Consider the following 23,819-nt stretch of genomic DNA (forward strand, 5'->3'; position numbering starts at 1 on the left):
TCATACAATTATCTTCTAGTTTCATATGATTATCAAACGCAAGTCTTTTCAGCAACACACTTGCGTTTAAATGCAAAAGTTGCATGTGATTTGATACACCTGCATTTGATTTTTTGAGTTGCATTATTAGTTGCATTTTTTCTAGAAAGGGCCCAGGTTTCTTGTACCGCTTCGGAATAATTGACGTTAGAATATTCGGATTAACAAAAACACCTATTTCATGTTCGGATAATGAATACTTATACTGGGACATATAGGTGTACAAAATTTGTGCGTTTTGAGAATAACAAGAGGGAGAAAAGGGGTAAAGTGAACTGCCTTGGGGACTACATGTAATACTCCAGTGTAAATGAGTGTATGCCCTTTCTATTCTGGCATACAAGACAATGGACGCATGGCGCGAACGCTACCGCGCCGTATACTAGCGAATTACCGAGTAGAAATGCAGCGAATCAGAGCAGGAAAACAATTTTTTTCAGAGAATGGCGATAAGATTTTGAGCAAAAAATTATGTCGACTTAGACGAGGGAATTAACACGTATTTCAGCTCAGTTGGCATTGAAAAATCAGGTCGACTTACGCGAGTTGTCGACTTATAAATGTCGACTAAGACGAGGAAATTTTCAAGGAATAACAAAGGCAAAAATCGGGACTTTTTTATCGTGTCGACTTAAGCGAGTTGTCGACTTTTGCGATGTCGACTTCAGCGAGGTTTACTGTACTCTGAAAATGTAACTTCATGATTGCCATGAAATTTATCATTGTGTATATTGTGGGACATTACGCATTAAAAGACTCCATTATTATTATCAGTATCATAAAATATAGAGAGTATAAAAATCATTACATGCATTACATGGAGGCTAAACAATTTCTAGTAGAGGAGAAAAAAAAATTGCTGTCATTTCATATGTGTTCATACAGTACACTTACATTTTAACAAACTGGGCTAAAATAAAATCCTTGATACAAGGAAGTAAAAAATTATGTCCCCAAATTATTACCTATGTATCTTTGCATACTTTACTGTTCAGATATACATGTGATGAAATTTCATGCTTGCCAACATTTTGAAGTGATAAAGTGAGAGATCTGCGAAGAAGCGAAACTGTGTATCATTTCCTTTTTTGAGTCAATTTACTTGCAGGGATAGTAAAAAACATCAGATATGAACCAGCAGAAAGATGTACTCGTCTGATAATCTCATTCCATGCCCTCTAATCCCTAGCCAATTAACACCATCCGCATTTCAACGCCAAGCATACCCAGTGACAAATGCTCGGAGCAGACAAAGAAAAAAAGGTCCTCACTCCTTGAGGTGGTGCAAAAACGGGTAGCAAGCGGGGAATGAGGTGGTGCGAAAGGAGGTAGCAAGCGGGGATGCGGGGGCTACCACACAGCTGAGGCATGAGGTCACACGTGCTCAGCTTAAGGATGTCTTGGGATCCTTGGGGATGTCAATCCCAAAAGGGGATATCCTTGAGTTAAAGGTCTTCTTCAACCTGAGCTGGAAGAAGCTTAGGCATCTGAAAAAGTGAGTCTCGTAACTTATTATAAAAATTCAGAATAGCAATATCAACAGTTTGATCTGAACCTGCATAAAGCAAAAAAACAATGTAACATCTACTTTCATCATATGTATTATATTTAATCCAATTCAATCTAATATCAATTCAATTGAAAGCAAGTAGCTGAAATGAATGCAGGTTGCATGTATCTGGCAGAAATAGAAGAACTTACATGTGTATAAATCATAGTAAACACATACTTAGTAGGTAGTCAAATTTTATTTCAGCAGCAGTTTTTTGTTTGTATGTTTCTTTTGTCCAAAAAATTTTGACTTGCATTGTATGACAAAAACAGTAAATAGACATCAAAGTAACTTAATTTCATTGAATCATGTACATTTTTTGTTAGTACTGAAAATAACAGGTTCATGTACAAGATCTCCTTTCACATGCCATACATTTTATGTAATTCCCAATATCAGCATCTTAACCCCCCCCCCCCTTTTTTTTCATTAATAGCTGGCTGAAAGAAAGGCACATTGCTACTGGGTGTGAAAGTGCGGTGCGCCAGCTGCAAGCAGACATCGTGGGTGAGAATTTTGAGAGGAGAGAGGGTGCCACTGCAAACACTCTGCGAGGTCACCAAAAGTGTAATCATCAAGGACACACCCCTTGTCCACACTCTAGATCTGAAGGCCCTTGTGTTCAACATGCTGGATCAGTACGACCAGTAAGATAAAAAGCACACCATTAATTTCATTTTAAGGCAGAAATGTATGGAAGGGGGTGGTGGGTAGTGTCAAAATCATGCACAGGCCAGGAGAAAATGAGACCGTGCATCACAAAACCAACAAAAAGTTGCACAACCTGATTGTATGTGAGGACTCAAATACCCATGGTAGGTGAAAAGTCAATCTTTAATTTTGTTTACTTTCTGAAAAAAGTGTTCTGCACAATTCCAAATTTCTGAATCATAAAACAAACAGCAAACCAACTTCTTGCATTTTTTAAAAACACTTTTCTTTTTGTAGAATAGTGTGATTACGTATGGTTTAGAGGTCCCTTTAATTCTTACAAACCCTTGACACACTCTTCACTTTCAACTTACCCATGGGTAGGTGAAATAGGTCAACCTAGTAGATCTTTAATTTTGTTTACTTTCTGAAAAAAGTCTTCTGCACAATTCCAAATTTCTGAATCATAAAACAAACAGGAAACCGACTTCTTGCATTTTTTAAAAACACTTTTCTTTTTGTAGAATAGTGTGATTACATATGGTTTAGAGCCCCCTTTAATTCTTACAAACCCATGACACTTCACTTTCAACTTGAATTTGTGAAAGGATGATGTTACTGCTTTGAAAGTTGGTTTTAGTCATAGATAGAATGTGCTTACAGAGCATGCTTAATTTCAGCATAATATTAAAATTCCTTCATTGTTGCTGCTATAGAGTTGTATATCGTGACTCCTCCCATTCACTGCGCAGGGTACAGCATGGTGAAACTGAACACTTGAACAGACCTCAAACATAAAAGTCTCTTTCCTAAGTAAACACTTTTTAGAGTGTGTACCTTCTTTCTGCTATTTAGATATGATAGGAAAGTCCATTAGTATTGCAATTTACATCATTTGAAAGATTTGAATCTGGTATTCCAGCATCTCAAATTCATGGTCTCGCTACTCTTTGTTAGATTTGCAATAAAAGTTCATACATATGAATGTCGATTTTTCAAAAAAAAATATGAGGTAGAAAAAAAATTAAAACACAAAAGTTAATTTCAAAACAACTTTGCAAATTTACAATTGTTTTTTGTTTACCACTAACCTTTAATACAGACTCAATGAGCTGACATGGCATGAGGGTCAGCTTCCAGCAGATGAAGTATGGATCAAGGTCGAAGGGGACAAGGGAGGAGGTGGCAAATGTACATCGCCCGAACAGTCTGCAGAACACACAAACCATTCTCGTCTTCCCAGGGGCAGACTCAACATTCAACATCGATATAGCCCTCAAACCGATGCAGCCCCAGATGGAGGCCTTGGCTTCATCGACAAGGAGGCTAGTATAAAGTCCATGTTTACTGTCCAGTATATACTCGGCAAATGAAGGCGATGGTGACATATTCAAGCTGTTGTTGATTTCCCTGCAGAAAGGCACAAAAAGTAAAGTTTTCATTATCCCTGAAGAGAAAAATGCAGCATTGAATTTATTAAAAAAAAAAAAACAATGAAATTTTGGAGATAAACTTAGGACAAGTAACAACATCAATGATGGATGGATGGTATGTTACTGTTTCGTTCACTCTAACACAATTATGTGATCAAATGATTGTAAGAAAGCATTTAGTGTAACAGTTACCATAAAGTAAACTTGAACTGTGTATTAAAATGCAATAAATGAAACAAAACAAATAATGGAATGCAGCTCCAAATAAACCGACATAAAAAATTATATTGAAATTGATATAACCTTTTTAGTGGTTATACTTCTCAAACATACTGTAAATATAGCTGTGCCCTGTATCAAACAGTTCTGTAACTAAGCACATTATTATCTCTTTTCACATTATAGACAAAAGAAAGTGCGTCTGTTCATGTTTGGGGACTATGAGTTTCTAACGAGAATGTACGGCTTGACAGGACCAAATGGTGAGTTCATTTGCATAAATCATGTGAAAATAAAGAAATATTATGTGAAATGAACACTGTACATGCCATAGTTATAATTTACCTGTAATAATTTTGTGAATTCCTGCCTTACTTTACTTATTAAATTTTGACTGGCATGTTTGTTTTTGTTTTCTTTTTCAAGGCCGTCATTGCTACCTCTACTGTACATCAACAAAGCAGGGGATGGCAGCATATCCATCAGAGAGGCAATCTACTTCTCTGCGGACAATGAACAGCCTGAAAGCATCCCTGGAGGAGTTCAAACTGAGGGGTGTACCCAAAGAAGCAAACATTGTGATCAGGGAGCCCTTCTTCAATATTTCCTTGGATCAGGCAAGTCTAAGAACATAGTATCAATTGTAGACATCAATAATTAATCAAATGAAAGAAATTGCCACATTTTTCACTGTAAGCTTACATGTGATTACAAAGTATCTGCTTTTGAAGTTTACAAAAATATATCAAAATCTCTTTCTATTGATCAAGTACATTACAATGCACTACTCTGAAAAGAAATGAACACACATGAGGAGAATACTACTAAATACAGTATAAGTCATGCAGATACAGGCCTGCTCCGACAGATTCTCCTACTTATCTCATGACAAAATGTATGCTCCTTCATTTTTTGAATCAGGTCTGTCTCCCTGGCCTCCATATGTCCCTTGGCATTTTCCACAAGCACTACAATTCCCTGTGCAATGCTTGCCATGCCTTGAACTTGAAGATTGCCCAGAAGATGGCAGGGGACACTATGGACCAACTGGCTGCCAAGGAGGCCTTTAGTCTTCTCGTCAGGAAGCTGAGTCTGCAGTCCAGGGTACAGGAGGTCAATGATGAAATCGCTGAGCTCATCGAACAACACACCACGGTGGGCCTCCTGTACCCTGAGAATGAACCCCCTGCAGTGATCCTGCAAATGGCAGACGAAAAGAAGAAGGAGGAAACTGAACTGGTAAGCAGTTTCTTCAACTGTGTACATTCATATTAAACTTTATCACATTGCTTATATTTGTAAAATAGAAAGGCACATGTGTATCAAGTTTTCCACATTTATTTCCTTTCAGGAAAAGGCCATTTCAAACCTACCCGGCCTTCCCCCTGGGGCAGGACCTGTATCTTCTGCGCTGGAGGATGTCCTGCAGAAGTTGCACGTGGCAAGACAAGCATATCATGGACCAGCATTTGTGGGAAACCATGTGCATAAGTGCCTGAAAGTGAGTGAAAATTACATCATTGACAAAGAAAAAAATGTAACACACTGCTTTACACTAAACTTTTTGACATATGTATCAGTAAGATGGTGCATTAATGCCTATCATATACAGTGTATTCCCATCACAATGAACACAGTTATAGTGAAATTTTGGATAAAACAGAGTAAAAATTCAAGCCCCAAAATCATCATCTATCAATATCTTTACTTACTTCAATGTACTTCATGAGAAAACTGCCAGTCCAGGGGACTTGGTTAAAACAGGAGTTGCCTGTAGCAGAATGATGCAAAGGAAAGTTACAAATTTAATTTGAATTTCTTTTGATAATGACAGAGTGGAAAACATGAAGTCATTTTTTTTTTCTTTTAAATCTTTAAAATCCAGTTTGGACATTGTCTGCATTTTCTAAACATCCAAACAATGTGGACCTCCTCACCTCATTGGTAACTGACACTGTGAAGGAACTGTGCCCCAACGATGCTGCTCTACAAGAAGAAGCAGCACAGCTTCACAGCCGCTACAATCAACTTCTGAAGTTATTTGGCCACTGCCACAGAGGCATCAACAGTGGGGCCTTCCTTACCGATGATGACATCATCAAGCTTGGTAAGATACATCTATCATGCATCTTACTTTATAGAGAATGGTACATTGTGTATCTCTCTAGCCCATATCATTTTGAGTGAAATACCAATAATCTGAAGTAAGTTTTTAAATGTAACTGCTCTGTGTTATGAGTGCTAGTAGGGGGTTTCTGTTTATCTCTGTGGTACAGTCTCTATATTTTGAAAATAATGTGTAAATCTTAATTTACAAGTAGATTTTGTTTAAAATTTGAATTTGTTTTGGTATACATAATTTGAAAAGATATCAAGCAGACAGTCTCCTATCACAGTGCAGTATGGCTGCATTATAAAAACATTCCTAACTACTATTGGGGTGAATATGGTGGTAGACTGGTATGTCATACAAAACATAAATTTTTTGTACTTTGGTTTCTACATTTTCACCTTCAGATGCAAACATCCAAGAGTACTTCATCTTTGTGAGGGAAAACTTTGGGAATGAGAAGATAACTCCAAAGCAGCATCTCCTAGAAGATCACACAATACCTTGGCTGTGTAAGTGGAAGGCATCACTCGGTCTTCTGGGAGAGCAGGGTGGCGAGTCTGTCCACTGTCAGTTGAACTCTATCGTTGGAGACCTGCGTGGCTACCACGATAAGCTGAAGCTCACTCTTCAGTCTGTAAAGAACCAGTGGACCCAGAGTTGTCCATCCAATTATCACAAATACAGTTCTCATTGACTGTGGGTCTTGCACTATGGTAGAGTGTGAAGTTCTTACAAGTTTCACATACAATATTGTTTTACAAAAAGAAGCTGTCAAGAGCATTCACAATAAGTACTAAATTGGTTGCTTCCATCTCTTTTCTTATTTTGTGTGTTATTTTCCATCGTTATGATTAATTTGTTGTTTATGTTTTACCATGTAATTCTGTTTTAGTGGTCAATCATAATATGGCTATGATTCCATTTGCGACTGATATAGAATTAATTATAGATTCACAATTTATAGAAATATTTCTACATTGATATTATATAAAAGTACTAGGATATGAATTATATCAATGATATGATCGTTTTCCTTGTATTATGATTCAGAAGAAGAATGATAATCTGATCATAACCATGATGTGGTGTAATTCCCCGTCAAAACATAACAGTAAACCCAGGTTCATTTACATTGTGATATATGTGACGGATATGAACGGGAAAAGTGTACCATCAATATCATACTTTTGTGCTCAATATTAGGCATACAGATGTACTGTATAATTACACAATGTATGTATGTGTACATACGACGCCACAGATTTCTCTCATGAACATCCATTGTAGTAGATCTATTATTTCATTTGGAATACCATACTAAGCTGTGTGAGAGAATAGTCAAACATGACTATCTATCTATGACATGAAGCCCATTGCTTCTGTGATTGTTTGTGTACTTGCAGTGGAAGCAAAGCAACATCAGCTTACTGGGTAAAGATACTGACACTGTTACCCAAATTGATAAATGTAGTCACGAGGTGATTACACCCAATGAATATCATTCTCTTCTTACCTTCCATTTCTTCATTCAGTCAGCATTTCATGATTGACATGTGCTCCTTCGGGATAATGCGGCTGATGGTGTTGATTTGTTGCCAAGAGTGAGTGGCGGTTGATGATCATCGGTCTTGGAGGTTTCATGGTGAGAGAGTAGGGTGACCGCGTGGTTGGAGATCATGAAAGGTTCCCCCCTCCCCCCATATTAGCAGTATACTTTTTACATTTTAGATCTGTCACAATCATGTGCAGCACTGTTTTTGTCTTTTAAACCCACAATTAATATTATTCGTGATCTGTAATAAACTGGCATTTTGGCACATGAGCCATGAGATGCACCTAGAAAAATCTACTTCTTCTTGGTAATGCAACACTCCTAACTGAGTAACAGCCAGCAACAAGCATGCCACTGGACCTGGAACATAGCTTTAATAGTATAAAGTATGGCTCATGGGTCTACATGCATGTACTTTTGAAGTTCTAGTAGAATCTTATCTCGAACCACCACTGCCATTGGCATTGCATTTATTGGTGGTACATTACTATAACATTACAATTGAATAAACAAACAGTAATTTAGATCTACAATGTCAGTGACAGTCTCAAGCTACACCGTAGAAGAACTTTCATATAGAATCTAGATGTATATTTTAATAAAAAAATAGAATTAACCTGGGCACCATGCTCCTCAATGAGCATTTATTTCTATTCTAACCGTCCACAACATAGCATTATGGCCATTGCCACAGCCCAAGCATGCGCCAATGCAATATGTACAGGTACGTTCATGCAACGAACAGCGACCGTGCATGCGATCGGAAGATACCCAATCTCTGCGCCTACGCACATGGCGGGAGCGCGAGCGAGACACCGATGAAAATGAAATTCTGCGGCTGTCACATCTGAAAAGAATGTAATATTTCCAATAAAGAGAAAAAACAAGTTTCAGGTGTAGCCTATGATAACAATCAAAATCCATGAACTTATATAACATAAGATCAGGAACGTATCACTCCAGCATGCAAAACAGTTTGGTGCAACAAACACAACTGGTCAGATTTCTTGTGTATATCAGGTTGAAACATCTTGTTGCACCCCATCTTCGGAAGGACGTGGTAGTGAATAAAAAACTCAAGAATAGAATGATACAAGTTGTAAAAAAGTGATTGGCTGGACCTTCATAACTATTCAAACAAGTTAGATACAAAAAAAAATTCTAATCAATAATTATGAGTAACAATTGATAATCTATAAATAAATCATATATGACAGTGTTTATTAAATGAAAATTAAGGTAGAGAAAAAAACAAAACTAACATGATTTTATTAACATCTAGTAACTATGAATGTTGTGTTATGATTATGCATGAGGTTTGGAGATCTTTTCTTTCCAACCATAACTCGGTTCTTTTTTGTGATTGGCCATGTGAAAATTTGGGTTGGAAAAAAAAAAAGCATAAATCATTCACGAGGTATGTTTACGTTTTCAAGGCCATGACATTATCGATCAATATGTAAACGCACACCACCTTTGCACGTAGCGGACATATGTGCTCATTCGAAAGTGTGTGTACAAGCACACTCTGGGATTATGCCCTAATCCTAACCCTATCCTAACCTTATCCTAATGTCCTACCCCTATTGGCCTACCTCCTACTTCCTAATCCTAACTGATGATTGTGTGTCACAGTTCTTTATATACCCCAAAAACACTAATGTGTGAAGACATGGTTACTAAAATTATAGATAACCCAGATTTCTCATTTGAATATTCATAAATAGGCGTGAATATTCATGATATGTGCCCTTTAGTCCTATGTGGGGCCCCTGTGTAGTCCAGTCAAAATAGGGTTTCACCCACCACTAATTGCAACAGTATGAATTCCACTGCAGTGCAACTTGTTATGGGCTCCTAAACACCATACTAAAAGTCCCAAGAAATCCAATGGGGTAAAGTGGCTAAATTTGCATAATATGCAAATTAGCTCCCATAATGATAAAAATATAGTGTTTCCATGAAAACTGTGCTTCTAGGTTTCAGATTGGAAAACCGAAAGTGTTTTAACCTATGTTTACAATGTCAGCTAGTGCGATGCAAACATTTCCATGGACATGATCTGGGCCTCATTTGCATAATATGCAAATTAGCTCCCCATAATGATATAAATACAGTGTTTCCATGAAAACTATACTTCTAGGTTTCAGATTGAAACACCGAAAGTGTTGAAACTTATGTTTTCAATGTCAGTTAGTGCGATGCAAACATGTCCATGTACATATTCTGGGCCTCATTTGCATAATATGCAAATTAGCTCCAATAATGATAAAAACACAGTGTTTCCATGAAAACTGTGCTTCTAGGTTTCAGATTGGAACACCCAAAGTGTTGAAACATATGTTTGCAATGTAAGTTAGTGCGATGCAAACATTCCCATGTACATATTCTGGGCCTCATTTGCATAATATGCAAATTAGCTCCAATAATGATAAAAATACAGTGTTTCCATGAAAACTATGCTTCTAGGTTTCAGATTGGAACACCGAAAGTGTTGAAACATATGTTTGCAAACATATGTTTGCGATGCAAACAATTCCATGTACATAATCTGGGCCTCATTTGCATAATATGCAAAGGGTACCGAGCCAACGGAATATTCAAATGCCCTAAAGTGCCCGATATGAGCATATCAAGAGTTTTCAAATGTGATATTTCAGTTTTTCTTCACCAAAAACAAACTTTTCAGCATTAGAAACCTAGCATGTATAATTTTAAGCGAATAATAGTTCGTTAGCAGACAGATAATGAAAGCTTATCCATTAATTACGTAGAATCAAAGTACGAATATAAACAACTGTCAACATCTATAACTTGTACAATTTTGCAATTAATGAACTCTATTTGCAGAGTTGCTTATTCGAATCTGGATGATTCAGCTCTCGCACCCTTGAGGGTTTTGAGATATTGAAGATAGCACAGTCAAAGGAAACTCTGTGGGTAGTGACCAAAGTTGCCCCTATCGATCATATCCCCACGGCCATTTGCAAAACATGCATCAACCAACGCGATTTCTGTTGTTCTAAGCATACAAGATTTTTTTTTTTTTTAAAGTCGTTTGGCCGTCTAGCAAAGACTATTTCCATGAAAGTATATCTTTAAAAAGTGGTGCACATGAGTCAAAGCGACTCGGAGGGAGGTACCCGAATTTATCCCTATACCCTCGCAGCCCGGTACAAAACACAGTATATACACGTGAATACAGCTGTTTGAAGCGAGAAAAAACAACAACAACAACAAACAAACAACCCACTATAACGTCCTTTTCGTTTCATTTCCATTAAATTTCAGTGGAAGTTATAGAAAAATTATTGTTCTACAATATCTATAAGATAAAAAGGTGAAATCCTAAAGGCAATGAAAAACATGCAGTATATATAAGAGCGAAAAAAATGTTCCATGGGTACATGCCTCTGAAAAGTTCTTCCGCCTGTCTAGCACATACTCTTTTATTTTCGCAAAATGCAATTCAGGTAATACAGGAGACGTTGCTTTACAATAACTATATTGTCAAAAAGTTGGACATTCAAACGCAAGCCCTTGGGAAGTGCCCAAATCACCCATACCTTGACCTTCGTGGTCCCAAAACAGGTTAACAAAACATGCATTATATGCCAAAGCAAATTCAGTTGTACATGCACGTAGAAAGTCGTTTTGCCGGGTTGTAAATAAAAACACTTTACTTTTCATGATTTTTAAATGGTAGAGACAATGCTTTACACTATTCATATAGTCAAAGGGGTGCACAATCAAAGGCCACCGAGTGGGATGTGTTCAAATCATCCAACCCCCAGGGCAATATAGGAAACATGCACTATCATTTAGCACGAATATGTTCCAATTTTCCAACGGTTGTACAGCAAGTGCCCTATTGTTTTCAAGAAATGCAATATAATTAAAAGAAGAAAAAATTGCTCGACCTTAACTTTATTGTCAAAAGGGTGAACATTTCAAAGCAATCCCTTGGGAAGTGTCCAAAATTACACCTCCGCTCAAGCCCCGTAATTACAACACACGGATACTATGAACGCAAATACTGACGTTCTTTGGTGCATGGTCTTAGAAGTAGTTATGGCAATACAGCTACACACTTTTATATCGATGAATGTCGTGGAAATGATAGAAAAAGCATTGCTTCACAATATCTATTCAGTGAGAGGATGCACATTAAATTTCAATCCTGTGGGATGTGCCCCAAAGTACCCCACCCTCACGGCAATATAGAAAACATTGAATATCATTAACGCGAATATACTATATGTTCCAAACGTACATGTTTCAAACTTCGATCATGCCATGCAGCATGGGCACTTTGGTTTTCAAAAATACATTGTAGTTAATAGAGGAGACATCCCTTAACGATATCCATATTGTCAAAACGGTGAACATTAAACATGTTAAAGGACAATCCCTTGGGAATGGTCCAAAATTACACCTCACCATACGCTCACGCACCCTTAAGACAAAACACAGATATTAGCAACGCAAACACCGTTGTTCTAGCGTGGATGAATTTAAAAGTAGTCCCGGCAATACAGCAAATACACTATTTATCAATGAAAAGTCATGGAAATGATAAAAGAAACTTAACTTTACAAGATCTATACACTTAAGAGGGTGCGCATCAAACGGCAACCCTGTGGGATGTGCCAAAAATACTCTACCCTCACGGCAATATAGAAAACATATAATATCATATAACGCGAATATATATGTTCCAAACGTACATGTTTTCGAAATTCCATCGTGCCGTATAGCAAAGGCACTTTTGTTTCCCCCCCCCAAAAAAAAAAAAAATGCAACTAATTAGTAGAGGAAACATTGCTCTACATTAACTACATTGTCAAAAAGGTGGACATGCAAAGGTAATCCCTGGGGAGGTGTCTAAATTTACACCTACGCTCACGCCCTTTATGACAAGATACAGATATTAGCAACGCAAATGCAGTTGTTCTAGCGTGAATGGTTTTAAATGTAGGTCTAGCAATTCAGCAAATACACTCTTATATAAATGAAAAGTCATGAATATGATAGAAGAAGATTTGCTTTACAAGATCTACACAATAAAAAGGGTGCTTATTGAGGGGCGACCCTGTGGCGTGTGCCCCCGAAATGCCCTTTATCCTCTTGGCAATATAGAAAACATATAATATCATATAACGCGAATATATATGTTCCAAAAGTACATACTGTCAAAATTTGATCGTGCCTTATAGCAAGGGTAGTTTGTTTTCAAGAAATGCAATGTAATCAATACAGAAGACATTGCTTTACAATACTTATATAGTAAAGAGTGGTGCACATTTAAAGCGGCTCCTTGGGAGGCGCCCAAAGTTACTCCCTGAACCCCGCGTCCCCATATGCAAAATGTGCATTAATATGCCAACGTGGGTACTGGTGTTATGAATGTACTCTTACAGTTACCGCTAATTTGCATTTTATGTAAATCATTTTTGTACGACCAATTCGAAAAGGCATCTATCGTGTTCATTGACCTACAAAATATAAGTTTATGCATTTAAATCTTTAAAATTGGATAACGGGAAGCTGAGATCTGTCAATTTCCTCTCATTTCAGGTGCTAATATGCATATTATGCAAATTTTACTATTTTGCCCCGCTGGATTTTTTGGGACTTTTAGTATGGTGTTCAGGAGGCCTCAACGACTTGCTCTGCAGTGAAATTCCTACTGTTGCAATTAGTGGTGGGTTACCCCCTAAAAATCGCTAGATTGACTGGACTAGTGGGGCCCCTTCATGTTTGATTAATTATAAGGGTTTAAGTAGCAATTAACTGTAGGCCTATAGGCCCTATGCACACACACACACACACACACACACACACAAGCACACTTACAATCGCACACACACTCACTCACATTAAAAAGGCAGGGCTAGCCCTACAAAAGCCCATCATGCTCCCTGCTGGCCCTGTCTGTGCCCATGTGAAACCATATCAACTTTTCCCATCTCTGCCCTTGGCTAGCCCACAAGGGCCCCTTAAAGGATGACCCTCGAGTAGCCCTTGCCCAACTCTAACCCGGCTTGCCCACCTTTTACCCATGTTTGCCTACGTGGGCCCCACATGGGTGTGTTTGCTGGGAGATGAGTTGATTTGAATTTTAGCATGCGATCTAGTATTTTAATTTTGACATCTAATTCAACTTCTGTCATAATCAAAGATATGTTAATGATATATCTGACTGAGTGGCTATTGTTTGTGAAAGTAGCAAATAAAAGCAGATTTCAAAGTTCGTAAGGGTTCTGTAACAGTTGCAATCAAACTCGAAAACAGTTTCCATTGTTGCAACCGGTTTTTCTTGTCACATAGAAATTTTGAACATGTTCACAATTTCTGCCGAAACCTTCAATTCGCTACATTCACAAACAATTGCTGCTCACAGTTAGATAGTCCCTTTACGTATCTTTGGAAAAATTAACTAACATTTCAGATACACAAATACACTTCCATCATTTTTTCTTAAAGGACACTTATTCGAGTAACATTTGTGATAACATTTAGGCCTATTCTTTAGCGAAGGCTATAGCTCCTAAATATTCTGATACTGTTCCATCATGGCCCTCAGAAAGAGACTTTATAAACTTGCTCCTTCATTGCTCCTTGATTGCCTTCTGTTTGCCACTTAGGGCAAGAGTATTAGTTTACACTGGACATTTCTGGTAACAAGCTCATTTTTCATGATAGCTCATTTTTCAGGATAGCTCCAGGAATGTGTCTAGAATAAGATACTAAAAGTCCTCATAAATCCTCTTTGAGCGTTTTCTTAAAGGACACTTATTCGAGTAACATTTGTGATAACATTTAGGCCTATTCTTTAGCGAAGGCTATATAGCTTCTAAATATATCTTCTAAATCCTCTTTGAGCGTTTTCCGCAATCCAAGATGGCTTCCAAAATGGCCACCATTTCCTGAAATTCTTGTAACTTTTTCAACCAGGTATCTCAAATACAAGATTTAAGTATCTAAATATATGTGTTGAAGCATGAAGAACTCAATAAAATACATTGCTGAAGCACACAGAAGCACGCAAGTACTGCAATGTAAGATGGTGTCCAAAATGGCCATTTCCTGGGGGGGGGGGGGGGTTTCTCATAACTTTGCAAGTAGATTTCACCTATACACACTTTAAATTTCGAAATATACATTTTGAGTCACAAGGAACCTAATAAAATACTTATTCAGAGATTCTGAACACACATAAAGCATTTAAGCACTTTCAGAAATCCAAAATGGTGTACAAAATGGCCGCCATTTCCTAAGTTTCCCATATCCCTGCAACTAAGTAACCCAGATACGTACTTAAATGTCTAAATATATATTTTGAGACATAAGGAACCCCATAAAATACTTATTTAGAGATCATGAATAACGTAAGTAACAATACACGCTAGTTCTTCCCGAAAACCAAATGGTACCCAAAATGGCCCCCATTTTGTTTTATCAACACATTGCTGTTTTGTTTTATTGGGGGTTTTTTTTTGCCTGTTTCAAGAGACGAAGAAATTCAATGTAATGTTAGAGATTCAAAAACTCAGAAGGTCCAGCAGAATCTTTACCTTAAATGTGCACAACATGGGTATGGATTGGGTTGGATGCATTCCCCACCCCCCTCCCCCCAAATTGACACGTAGATGGCGCTGTTCATCCTGTCGATCTCGTGAGCCTTCTTTGCCTAGTGTCGGTCTCGTGGGCTTTCTTTGCTTAGTGTCGGTCTCGTGAGCCTTCTTTGCCTAGTGTCGGTCTCGTGGGCTTTCTTTGCCTAGTGTCGGTCTCGTAAGCCTCTTTTGCGTACTGTCGGTCTCATGAGCCTTTATTGTGTAGTGTCGGTCTCGTGGGCTTTCTTTGCTTAGTGTCGGTCTTGTGAGCCTTTTGTGTGTAGTGTCAATCTCATGGGCTGTGTGACTCGTGAGCCGTATAACTCATGGGCTGTATGACTCATGGACCTATTTTTGATGTCGGTCTCATGGACCGTATGACTCGTGGGGGTCGGTCTCGTGGGATGACCCCACCTAACCCTGGCAGATAGAGGAATATTCATATAATATTGACTGTCCTTGAGGGAGATACCAGAAAATATTCTTTCAGTGCAGGCAGTATTTTCTGGTATCTCCCTCAAGGCCAGTCAATGTCATTATTATTACCTATCCCCTAGGTAAGTTAGGAAAATTTGTGAATACGGCTATACACTATGATATAGATCAAGCCACATTTGACTTACCTGTAGATCATCACCAACATGTTGAATAGTTGCAAAATTGTTCATCAATGCACATCATTCAACTCCAACTTCCAAGATACATATTATGTAGTTGTAACAGGCAAACTTCAAACCTCTGAACTATTCACACTTTGTTTTTGCTTCTGTTTCAATTTGGAGAGTTGTAATAACTGATGGTCACTGTGCAGTTATTGAGCACAAATGGAAGAGGTCAACCTTGTATGAGTTGGTTTATTGGCATTCTTCTGCGGTGCGTGTGTCCCGTATTTGTGAATGTCTCCTCTTTGTGATTGACCGGAAAGTTTACATGTAAAGTGAATGGCGAAACCCGGGAGAAGGGTGATGCCCACTAATTTTGCCCGCTGACCTTGACGACCGATCAAAATACAAACTACCATTACCCCGCAAAGCTACCTTATATAGGTAATAATACAATATATGACACGGTGCACTGGGAACTTATGAAGTGAAGTTAATGCATGATGCAATCACTGGTACATGAGTGTTGCCATCGATTTCAGAGGCAAAATTTGAGGTTTGCCTAATGTAAGGGTGTGATTGCTTTTGAATTGGTAACAGCATATTTCATACTGCTTTAAATTCTAAATGTCAATGTGTCAATCACAGATGACTGCCCAGAGTATCACCTAACTCACCTTCAAGTGATGAGTGTCACATCTCGTTAGGTGATATGCTATCAGCGTATCACCTATTGTGATTGTCAAAATCTTCCTTTATTTCTTTTTTTTTTTATTCTTCTTTCTTTCTGCCACATTTTTTGTTGTGTATAACTCAACAATGACATGACGGAATAACATGAAATTTTCAGTCAACATATCTCATGACAATATCTAGCGACAATAACATTTTCATGATGATAACATATCCCTGACGTCATCTATGTGCCATTTTGTGATTTTTAGACAATGTCACATGATCGATCATAACTTCATAACTAAATGTCATTTCTTCATTCAATTTCGGTAGACACAAAGTTCAATTCACACCTAATCGTCCAGTACTATGCTAATTACCCAGGACATCATGACGTGCGTGTATGTGTATGCACGCATCAAAAATTTAAAATGCTCAAAACAACTTCCTGACCGGTTTTCTCGAAGTTTCAGACAATTTGAAGCGTTTCAAAAAATTCCACGCATACGCGTCTGTCCGTGCGTTTTTGCGCACACAGGGCGTAGGCAACATGAAAATGCATTTTTTTAGACTGATTTCAATTCCTGGTATATTAAGTAGCAATATCAATTGATTTCCGATCAATTTTGACCATTAAGAAAGGAATGCACTGGCGTCAAAGTGAAAAATCCGCGCACACGTCTATGTGCAAATATAGCAAAAAAACATGTCTTTGTTTATTTCGCCATAACTCTTGAAAATGTCCAGCAACCCTATGTTTTTATTGCATATTACAAAAGCATACGAATTGTAAATAACATTTCAAGTATCAATGACGTCATCATACCGTCATCTTAAAGCAAAAAAGTGGAATTAATTTTTTTGAGGTACTATTTCTGACATTCATTTGCTCTTATCTCTCTAGCACCTGTATCTCAGTTGCTTTTGCTCTATGTCTTGTAAATCTAAAGTATATTGTGGCTGACACAATAAGCTGTAGTAATCATGCATTTTATTTTTTTCAAATATCCACATCATGTTGACAATTTTGTAGTTTAAAACTGAAAATGAGAATGGAATCTTGACGAAACGATTCCCAATTTATCTTTACAACTGTATATTGATCGAATCCACGCTGCCAGTTGTGGGAAGTTGAATAGCACCATCACAGTCAATCACAGTCGCTTGAAGATGTATTCCCAGCTGGCAGTACATTGTTCAATGGCAGTGCATGTTCATGTACGTGGGCACGTTTGAGTTTTGCTCTGTTTCATTTGAAAGTCAAATATGTTTTACGTGAGACGACAAATTTTCTTAATTTGGCATGGAGACATCGATCAGACACCCTTATCAGGGCAAAATTTCAATATCAAAATAAATTTGTGTTAATGGTATCAAGACGAAGAATCTCTCTTAGATAGACTTAAGTTCGCAATTGATATTCGGGAGAGCTGTGTGGCTCAGTCGCTTGGCGCACTGCATGTTCATATTGTCATACTGGAGGACGAGGAGTTCGAGTCCCACAAGACGCTGTTTTATTTTGTTTTATTTTTATTCTCTTTTTCTTTATTTTTCTTTTTTTCTTAGGCAGTTCAGCTTCACTCCGATGTCATTTATCTTACTACAGTAAACCTCGCTTAAGTCGACATCGCATAAGTCGACACGATAAAAAAGTCCCGATTTTTGCCGTTGTTATTCCTTGAAAATTTCCTCGTCTTAGTCGACATTTATAAGTCGACAACTCGCGTAAGTCGACGTGATTTTTCAGTGCCAACTGAGCTGAAATACGTGTTAATTCCCTCGTCTAAGCGGACATAATTTTTCGCTCAAAATCTTATCGCCATTCTTTGAAAAGGAATTGTTTTCTCGCTGCGATTCGCTGCATTTCTAATCGGTAATTCGCTAGTGTATGGTGCGGTAGCGTTCGCGTCATGCGTCCATTGTCTTGTATGCCAGAATAGAAAGGGCATACACTCATTTACACTGGAGTATTACATGTAGTCCCCAAGGCAGTTCACTTTACCCCTTTTCTCCCTCTCGTTATTCTCAAAACGCACAAATTTTGTACACCTATATGTCCCAGTATAAGTATTCATTATCCGAACATGAAATAGGTGTTTTTGTTAATCCGAATATTCTAACGTTGATTATTCCGAAGCGGTATAAGAAACCCGGGCCCTTTCTAGAAAATTAAAATGCAACTAATAATGCAACTCAAAAAATCAAATGCAGATGTATCAAATCACACGCAACTTTTGCATTTAAACGCAAGTGCATTGCTGAAAAGACTTGCGTTTGATAATCATGAGACTAGAAAATAATTGTACGAATCTGAAACTCAATTGCGTTTAAACGCAACTCTAAAAATCAAATGCAAGTCCATCAAATCACACGGAACGCTGAAAAGACTTGCGTTTGATAATCATACGAAACTAGAAAATTGTAGGAAACTTAAACTCAATTGCATTTAAACGCAACTCTAAAAATCAAATGCAAGTCCATCAAATAACACGGAACGCTGAAAAGACTTGTGTTTGCTAATCATACGAAACTGGAAAAATGTAGGGAACTTTTTGTAACTCAATTGCGTTTAAATGCAACTCTAAAAATCAAATGCAAGTCCATCAAATCACACGTAACGCTGTATTTAAACGCAAGAGCGGTGCAGCGAAGACTTGCGGTTTTTGTACGAAACTATAAGAAACTACGTTTAAACGCATCTCTAAACATCTACGGAAGTGTGTTATTGTTGAAAAGACTTGCATTATTTTTTGTTTCGTAAGCAAAATTAAAAATTAAACGCAACTCTGAAAATCAAATGCAAGTCCATCAAATCACACGGAACGCTGAAAAGACTTGCGTTTGATAATCATACGAAACTAGAAAGTTGTAGGAAATTTAAACTCAACTGCGTTTAAACGCAACTCTAAAAATCAATTTAATGCAAGTCCATCAAATCACAAACAACGCTGTATTCAAAACGCAAGAGCATTGCAGAAAAGACTTGCGGTTTTTGTCCGAAACTAGAAACTGCGTTTAAACGCAGAAAGATTTACGAAAGTGTGTTATTGTTGAAAAGACTTGCATTATTTTTAATTTCGTAACGGAACCTTCGCCGTGACCGAACTTAGTTTGCACTTGCAGGGGAAAGACGTCGCAACATTTACACGTTTCAAACTACCAAAATGCATGCTACTTCACGAAATGTCAATAACAGAATGATAACAAATTACTGTTAAAGTTCGCTATGCCGAAGGTTTAAATCTCAGTCCAAAGTTAAATTAGTCCGACAATGGAAAGAGGATTGTTTTTACGAAGGTTAGTAGTCCGAAAGATATCGTTTTCGGATGAACAAACTTTTCTTCTTCTTTTTATTTCAGACGGGCCCGCGCCGTACAGAGCGGTAATGTTGCGAATCGGAGCGCGAGAACAATTCATTTTCAGAGTATGGCAATAGAAATTTAAGCAAAACAAATATAGCGACTTAGGGAACGAAAATCACACATATTTCAACTCAGTCGGCACTGAAAAATTATCTCGACAGAATCATACGAAATCACACGCATATCTTCGCAGCAACGCACTTGAATTTAGATCGCAAAGTTTAATGCAATTTGAGAAATTTGCGTTTGATATTTCAAATCAAGTTGAAAACGTAAGGTGTCTAGACACGGGCCTAGGTTTCCGATCCCGCTCTCTCAAAATCTCTCTAGAGATTTGGGAATTGTGCGTTGTCGTTACTAACCCGCACGAGATATATGCATGAACTAAAACATTATTGTTGCTGATGTCAGTAGGCATGTTTTGGCGGCAAAAGGAGTAAGATTTGGGTAGCGATCCGCATCGTGATCTAAATCTTACTCTGTACAGGGGAAATTAGTTTTCATTTATAAGTCGACAAAATGTCGACTTATGCGTAAGTCGACATTCGCGTAAGTCGACGTGTTTTTCTCAGTCCCGATTATGTCGACTTACGCGAGGTTGACTGTAGTTCATCAAGTATATGCACCCCCACAAACACGCAATTTCCCTTGTTTTGTATCGGAGGTTAGAGTGCTCCTATTGCTCATGGGAATTAATTTTTGGTTATCGCCAAATTACAATTCATCTAGCTGAACATGGATTCTCAAGCAGCAGAGCCCTTAAAAGGGTTCAGTAAGTAGTTACAATATAGCGCCATATTTCGTCCAGGTATAAATCACATTGTCATGTAAACACACACACTCGCTCTATTTCCATTTGTTTTGTATTGGAAGCTTCATTGCTTTACTGCTGGAAAATTTTACAGGCTTGTAGGTGTAAGAGCTCTCCCAACTGATCATATTATATAATGACTACAAGATTAGATACAGCAGTTTTAGTTATGCTGGTGCAAAGATGGTCAAAGTTCATATGTGAAAAGACAATATTGAAGTGAAGATGATCTTTGAAACACTTTATTATCATGTTTTAATTTGTTGGTGTCAAGGACAACATGGTACAGATACACTGCACTGAGAAAACCTGTTTATCTACTTACGTAGGTCTACTTGCACACGCAGACACACACACGGGACTTTCCATGTGGTTTGCATGATAGAAACAATTTGATCTGAATCATAAAGGTACAAAAAATTCGCCTTCACTAACATATTATTGCAGCAATATAACTTAAAGTCGCTATAGTACATTGTTTTTGTTGTCAATCACGGATGACCGATATCTGATGACTCCCAGCGTATCACCTAACTCGTCTTCAGTGACGAGTTTCAAGTCTCGTTTTTTGTGTTTTTTGCTGCTTGCATATATCTCTTTATTGTTAGCATATAAACATGCAGAATGTCAGTGATGTAGCATTGATAAAAAGTTCAAAATCTGCACCATAGACCTTGTGTATACAACGTCACACGTACAGCTTGCAAACTGAAGGGCGCCCTCTCCCTGAGGGCAAGCGATGCGTTGCTAACACAGCTAGGTACACAATGTATTTATACAGGGTAGGCACTTGTGTGACATCAGTTTATTCTAATTTTAAGACCTTCCAAGATTATTTTCTGTGTGTCAATGGTGAATTTGGTCATGTTGTTAGTTTTGTAAATCGCAGCAACAGACACAAGGATGTTTTGAACTTCCGCACACCTTTGGTTGTTGAAAATGAAGGTGCTATATGCCGCCAAGTTTTCCCAAGAATGACGTGAAACACGCTCAAGCAACTGACAATTTTGGGCCACAAGATTTCATTCTCACAACTGAACTCAGGATAGTAAAATTACTGGAATAAATATTGGCGATTGAATGAAGAAGTAAAACGAAATATATTACCTTGCTACTCGTATGACATGCTTGCATCAATACATGTGTGTGCCAGTATGTGTGTAGAGTGTGTGCGCACATGCTAGCAGCGCTGGCCGGTCGTCCACTTGTGGTAGCTGCCAGTAGCGGCACAGACTGATTTGCTGAGCAGCGACCACACTCAAAGCTTCTTTGAACTGCTCTAGAGAATGTAGCAATTTTCCAGCGAAAGACTTCGCGGAAAAATTCATCCGCCATCCCACAATTTATGAATGTCTTAGATGCCATCCAAGAGTATTTCACAATATCATATTGAGGCTGGCAAAGAGCATATGATTCCACAAATTGCGCATGCCTAATACATACTCATGTATGATCCTGATAGGGCGGGTCGCCTGTACATGAAGAAGCGACTGCGGGAAACGAGTAGTACGCGATCTTGCAAACATCTGGCAATGTTCGTGGCAATAATTACTTTGAAAGAAAGATATTATTCAGAGGGGTGAAGGCTCAGGTTTGAGTTTCTTCAGTTTGTCTCCCTCTACAAATGAAAATTTGTTAAGATCGCAACTGCTGATCTGTAAATTAACAAACATGTCGGAAAAAAGGAACCAATGGGACTCGAACCTGTCATCTACTGCTTTCCGGGCAGCGACACTACCACCAGGCTGTCCCTGGTTGCCGGCAGTGACACGATGAACATGGAACAAATACCCAAGCTCCGAAATTCCAACATTGTTATGTTAAGTAGTCCAAGGCAGACAAGGCATAGGATACTGTATACGCTATAATTTTCGCGTACATAAATTTTCGCGAATTGCCGATGTCACACATTTTCGCGAGTGGTTAAATTCGCGATTGGGGGACCAGAGAAAATATGAAGTGGCAAAGAAAGTGTGAATTTTCAACTTACTAGCAACGAATGCTACCACAGCGACCGCGACTGGGCTGTGTATACTAGTAGTTAAACGTGGACATGCTATATGTACATAAACAAGCTTAGCGTTAGCCAGTATGGTCTGTTCGGTAAGCCGTAAAATGTTTGTATCGTCAAGGCAAGGGATTCATTTTGGAAGGTAATATTTTCGCGTGTTGTTAATTTCGCGAATAGCTCCCGACTCGCGAAATTCGCGAAAATAAAACCCACGCGAAATATATAGCGTATACAGTAAATGAAAGTCACTGCCGGCAACCAGGGACAGCCTGGTGGTAGTGTCGCTGCCCGGAAAGCAGTAGATGACAGGTTCGAGTCCCACTGGTTCCTTTTTTCCGACATGTTTGTTAATTTACAGATCAGCAGTTATGATCTTAACAAATTTTCATTTGCAGAGGGAGACAAACTGAAGAAACTCAAACCTGAATAATTACTTTCTCGGTGGCCATAGTTCACTCACAATGACATCATTGTGAAGCTGAAACATGTGATAATGTCTGTAGCTTAAAATATCAATAAGGTCATAATCGAGTGAATCCAGTTCCGCGGTCACACGCATAGTAGACCTATACATGCTTGAGTGCATCGTTAAGACATTGCTTATCCTCAAAGATGGCGTCGAAATCACTCATAAAGTAAGTTGCGACATCAATGCATAAGGTCTATTTACAGAGAAGCAGTTCCAACTCCATGTTCATAATTTGTTTTATAATTTCCCTTAATTTTTTTTTCAGATCCCTACAGCTAATCTGCAGTATTTAGGCTGACACTAACAATAATGAGAATGATGATAATAATTACATTCATGTGAAGGAGTCAGTGGAAGAATAGAAACACTAATGCATTCTTTCTCTCTATGCATTTTCTCTTTTTTTTTTCAGTGACAATCAGAAATCAATATATGACTGGTGCAAAGAAGGTCAAGTTGACCAGGTGCAAATATTGCTGTCAACTGAGGGTACGGTCATCAATCAACCTGACACTGAAGGTCTTACCTTACTCCACTGGGCATGTGACAGGGGCTACCTTGACATTGTCAAACTCCTCCTCAAATGTGGTGCTAATCTAAATGCAGCTGATTCTGATGGCCAGACACCACTACATTATGGTAGGTTGAGAGCTTTGCAACCCAGTATGGTCATATTTACATTCATTTCCTTGCTAATTGCACCCATTCAGATAA

At 38.2% G+C, this 23,819-nt stretch overlaps 2 protein-coding genes across 2 annotated transcripts in view; both read left to right on the forward strand.

Moving 5' to 3' along the window:
* Window positions 1-1,433, forward strand: part of LOC140241231 (acyl-CoA-binding domain-containing protein 6-like) — a 44,961-nt gene extending 43,528 nt beyond the window's left edge. Inside the window, exon 4 of the mRNA XM_072320985.1 lies at window positions 1,229-1,433. Within this exon, the coding sequence (XP_072177086.1) occupies window positions 1,229-1,337 (109 nt within the window). The 3' untranslated portion in view covers window positions 1,338-1,433. The remainder of the gene's footprint in view (window positions 1-1,228) is intronic.
* LOC140241202 (uncharacterized) lies at window positions 1,419-23,705 on the forward strand. Its single transcript, XM_072320959.1, has 10 exons — window positions 1,419-1,534; window positions 2,028-2,238; window positions 3,345-3,596; window positions 4,081-4,157; window positions 4,321-4,511; window positions 4,816-5,133; window positions 5,246-5,399; window positions 5,780-6,001; window positions 6,412-6,516; window positions 23,518-23,705. The coding sequence occupies exons 2-10, from the start codon at window positions 2,219-2,221 to the stop codon at window positions 23,703-23,705; spliced, it is 1,527 nt and encodes a 508-aa protein (XP_072177060.1). The 5' UTR covers window positions 1,419-1,534; window positions 2,028-2,218.
* Window positions 23,706-23,819: the final 114 nt, after the last annotated feature.

This window comes from Diadema setosum, chromosome 17 (assembly GCF_964275005.1).
Source record: "Diadema setosum chromosome 17, eeDiaSeto1, whole genome shotgun sequence".
Lineage (NCBI taxonomy): Eukaryota > Metazoa > Echinodermata > Echinoidea > Diadematoida > Diadematidae > Diadema > Diadema setosum.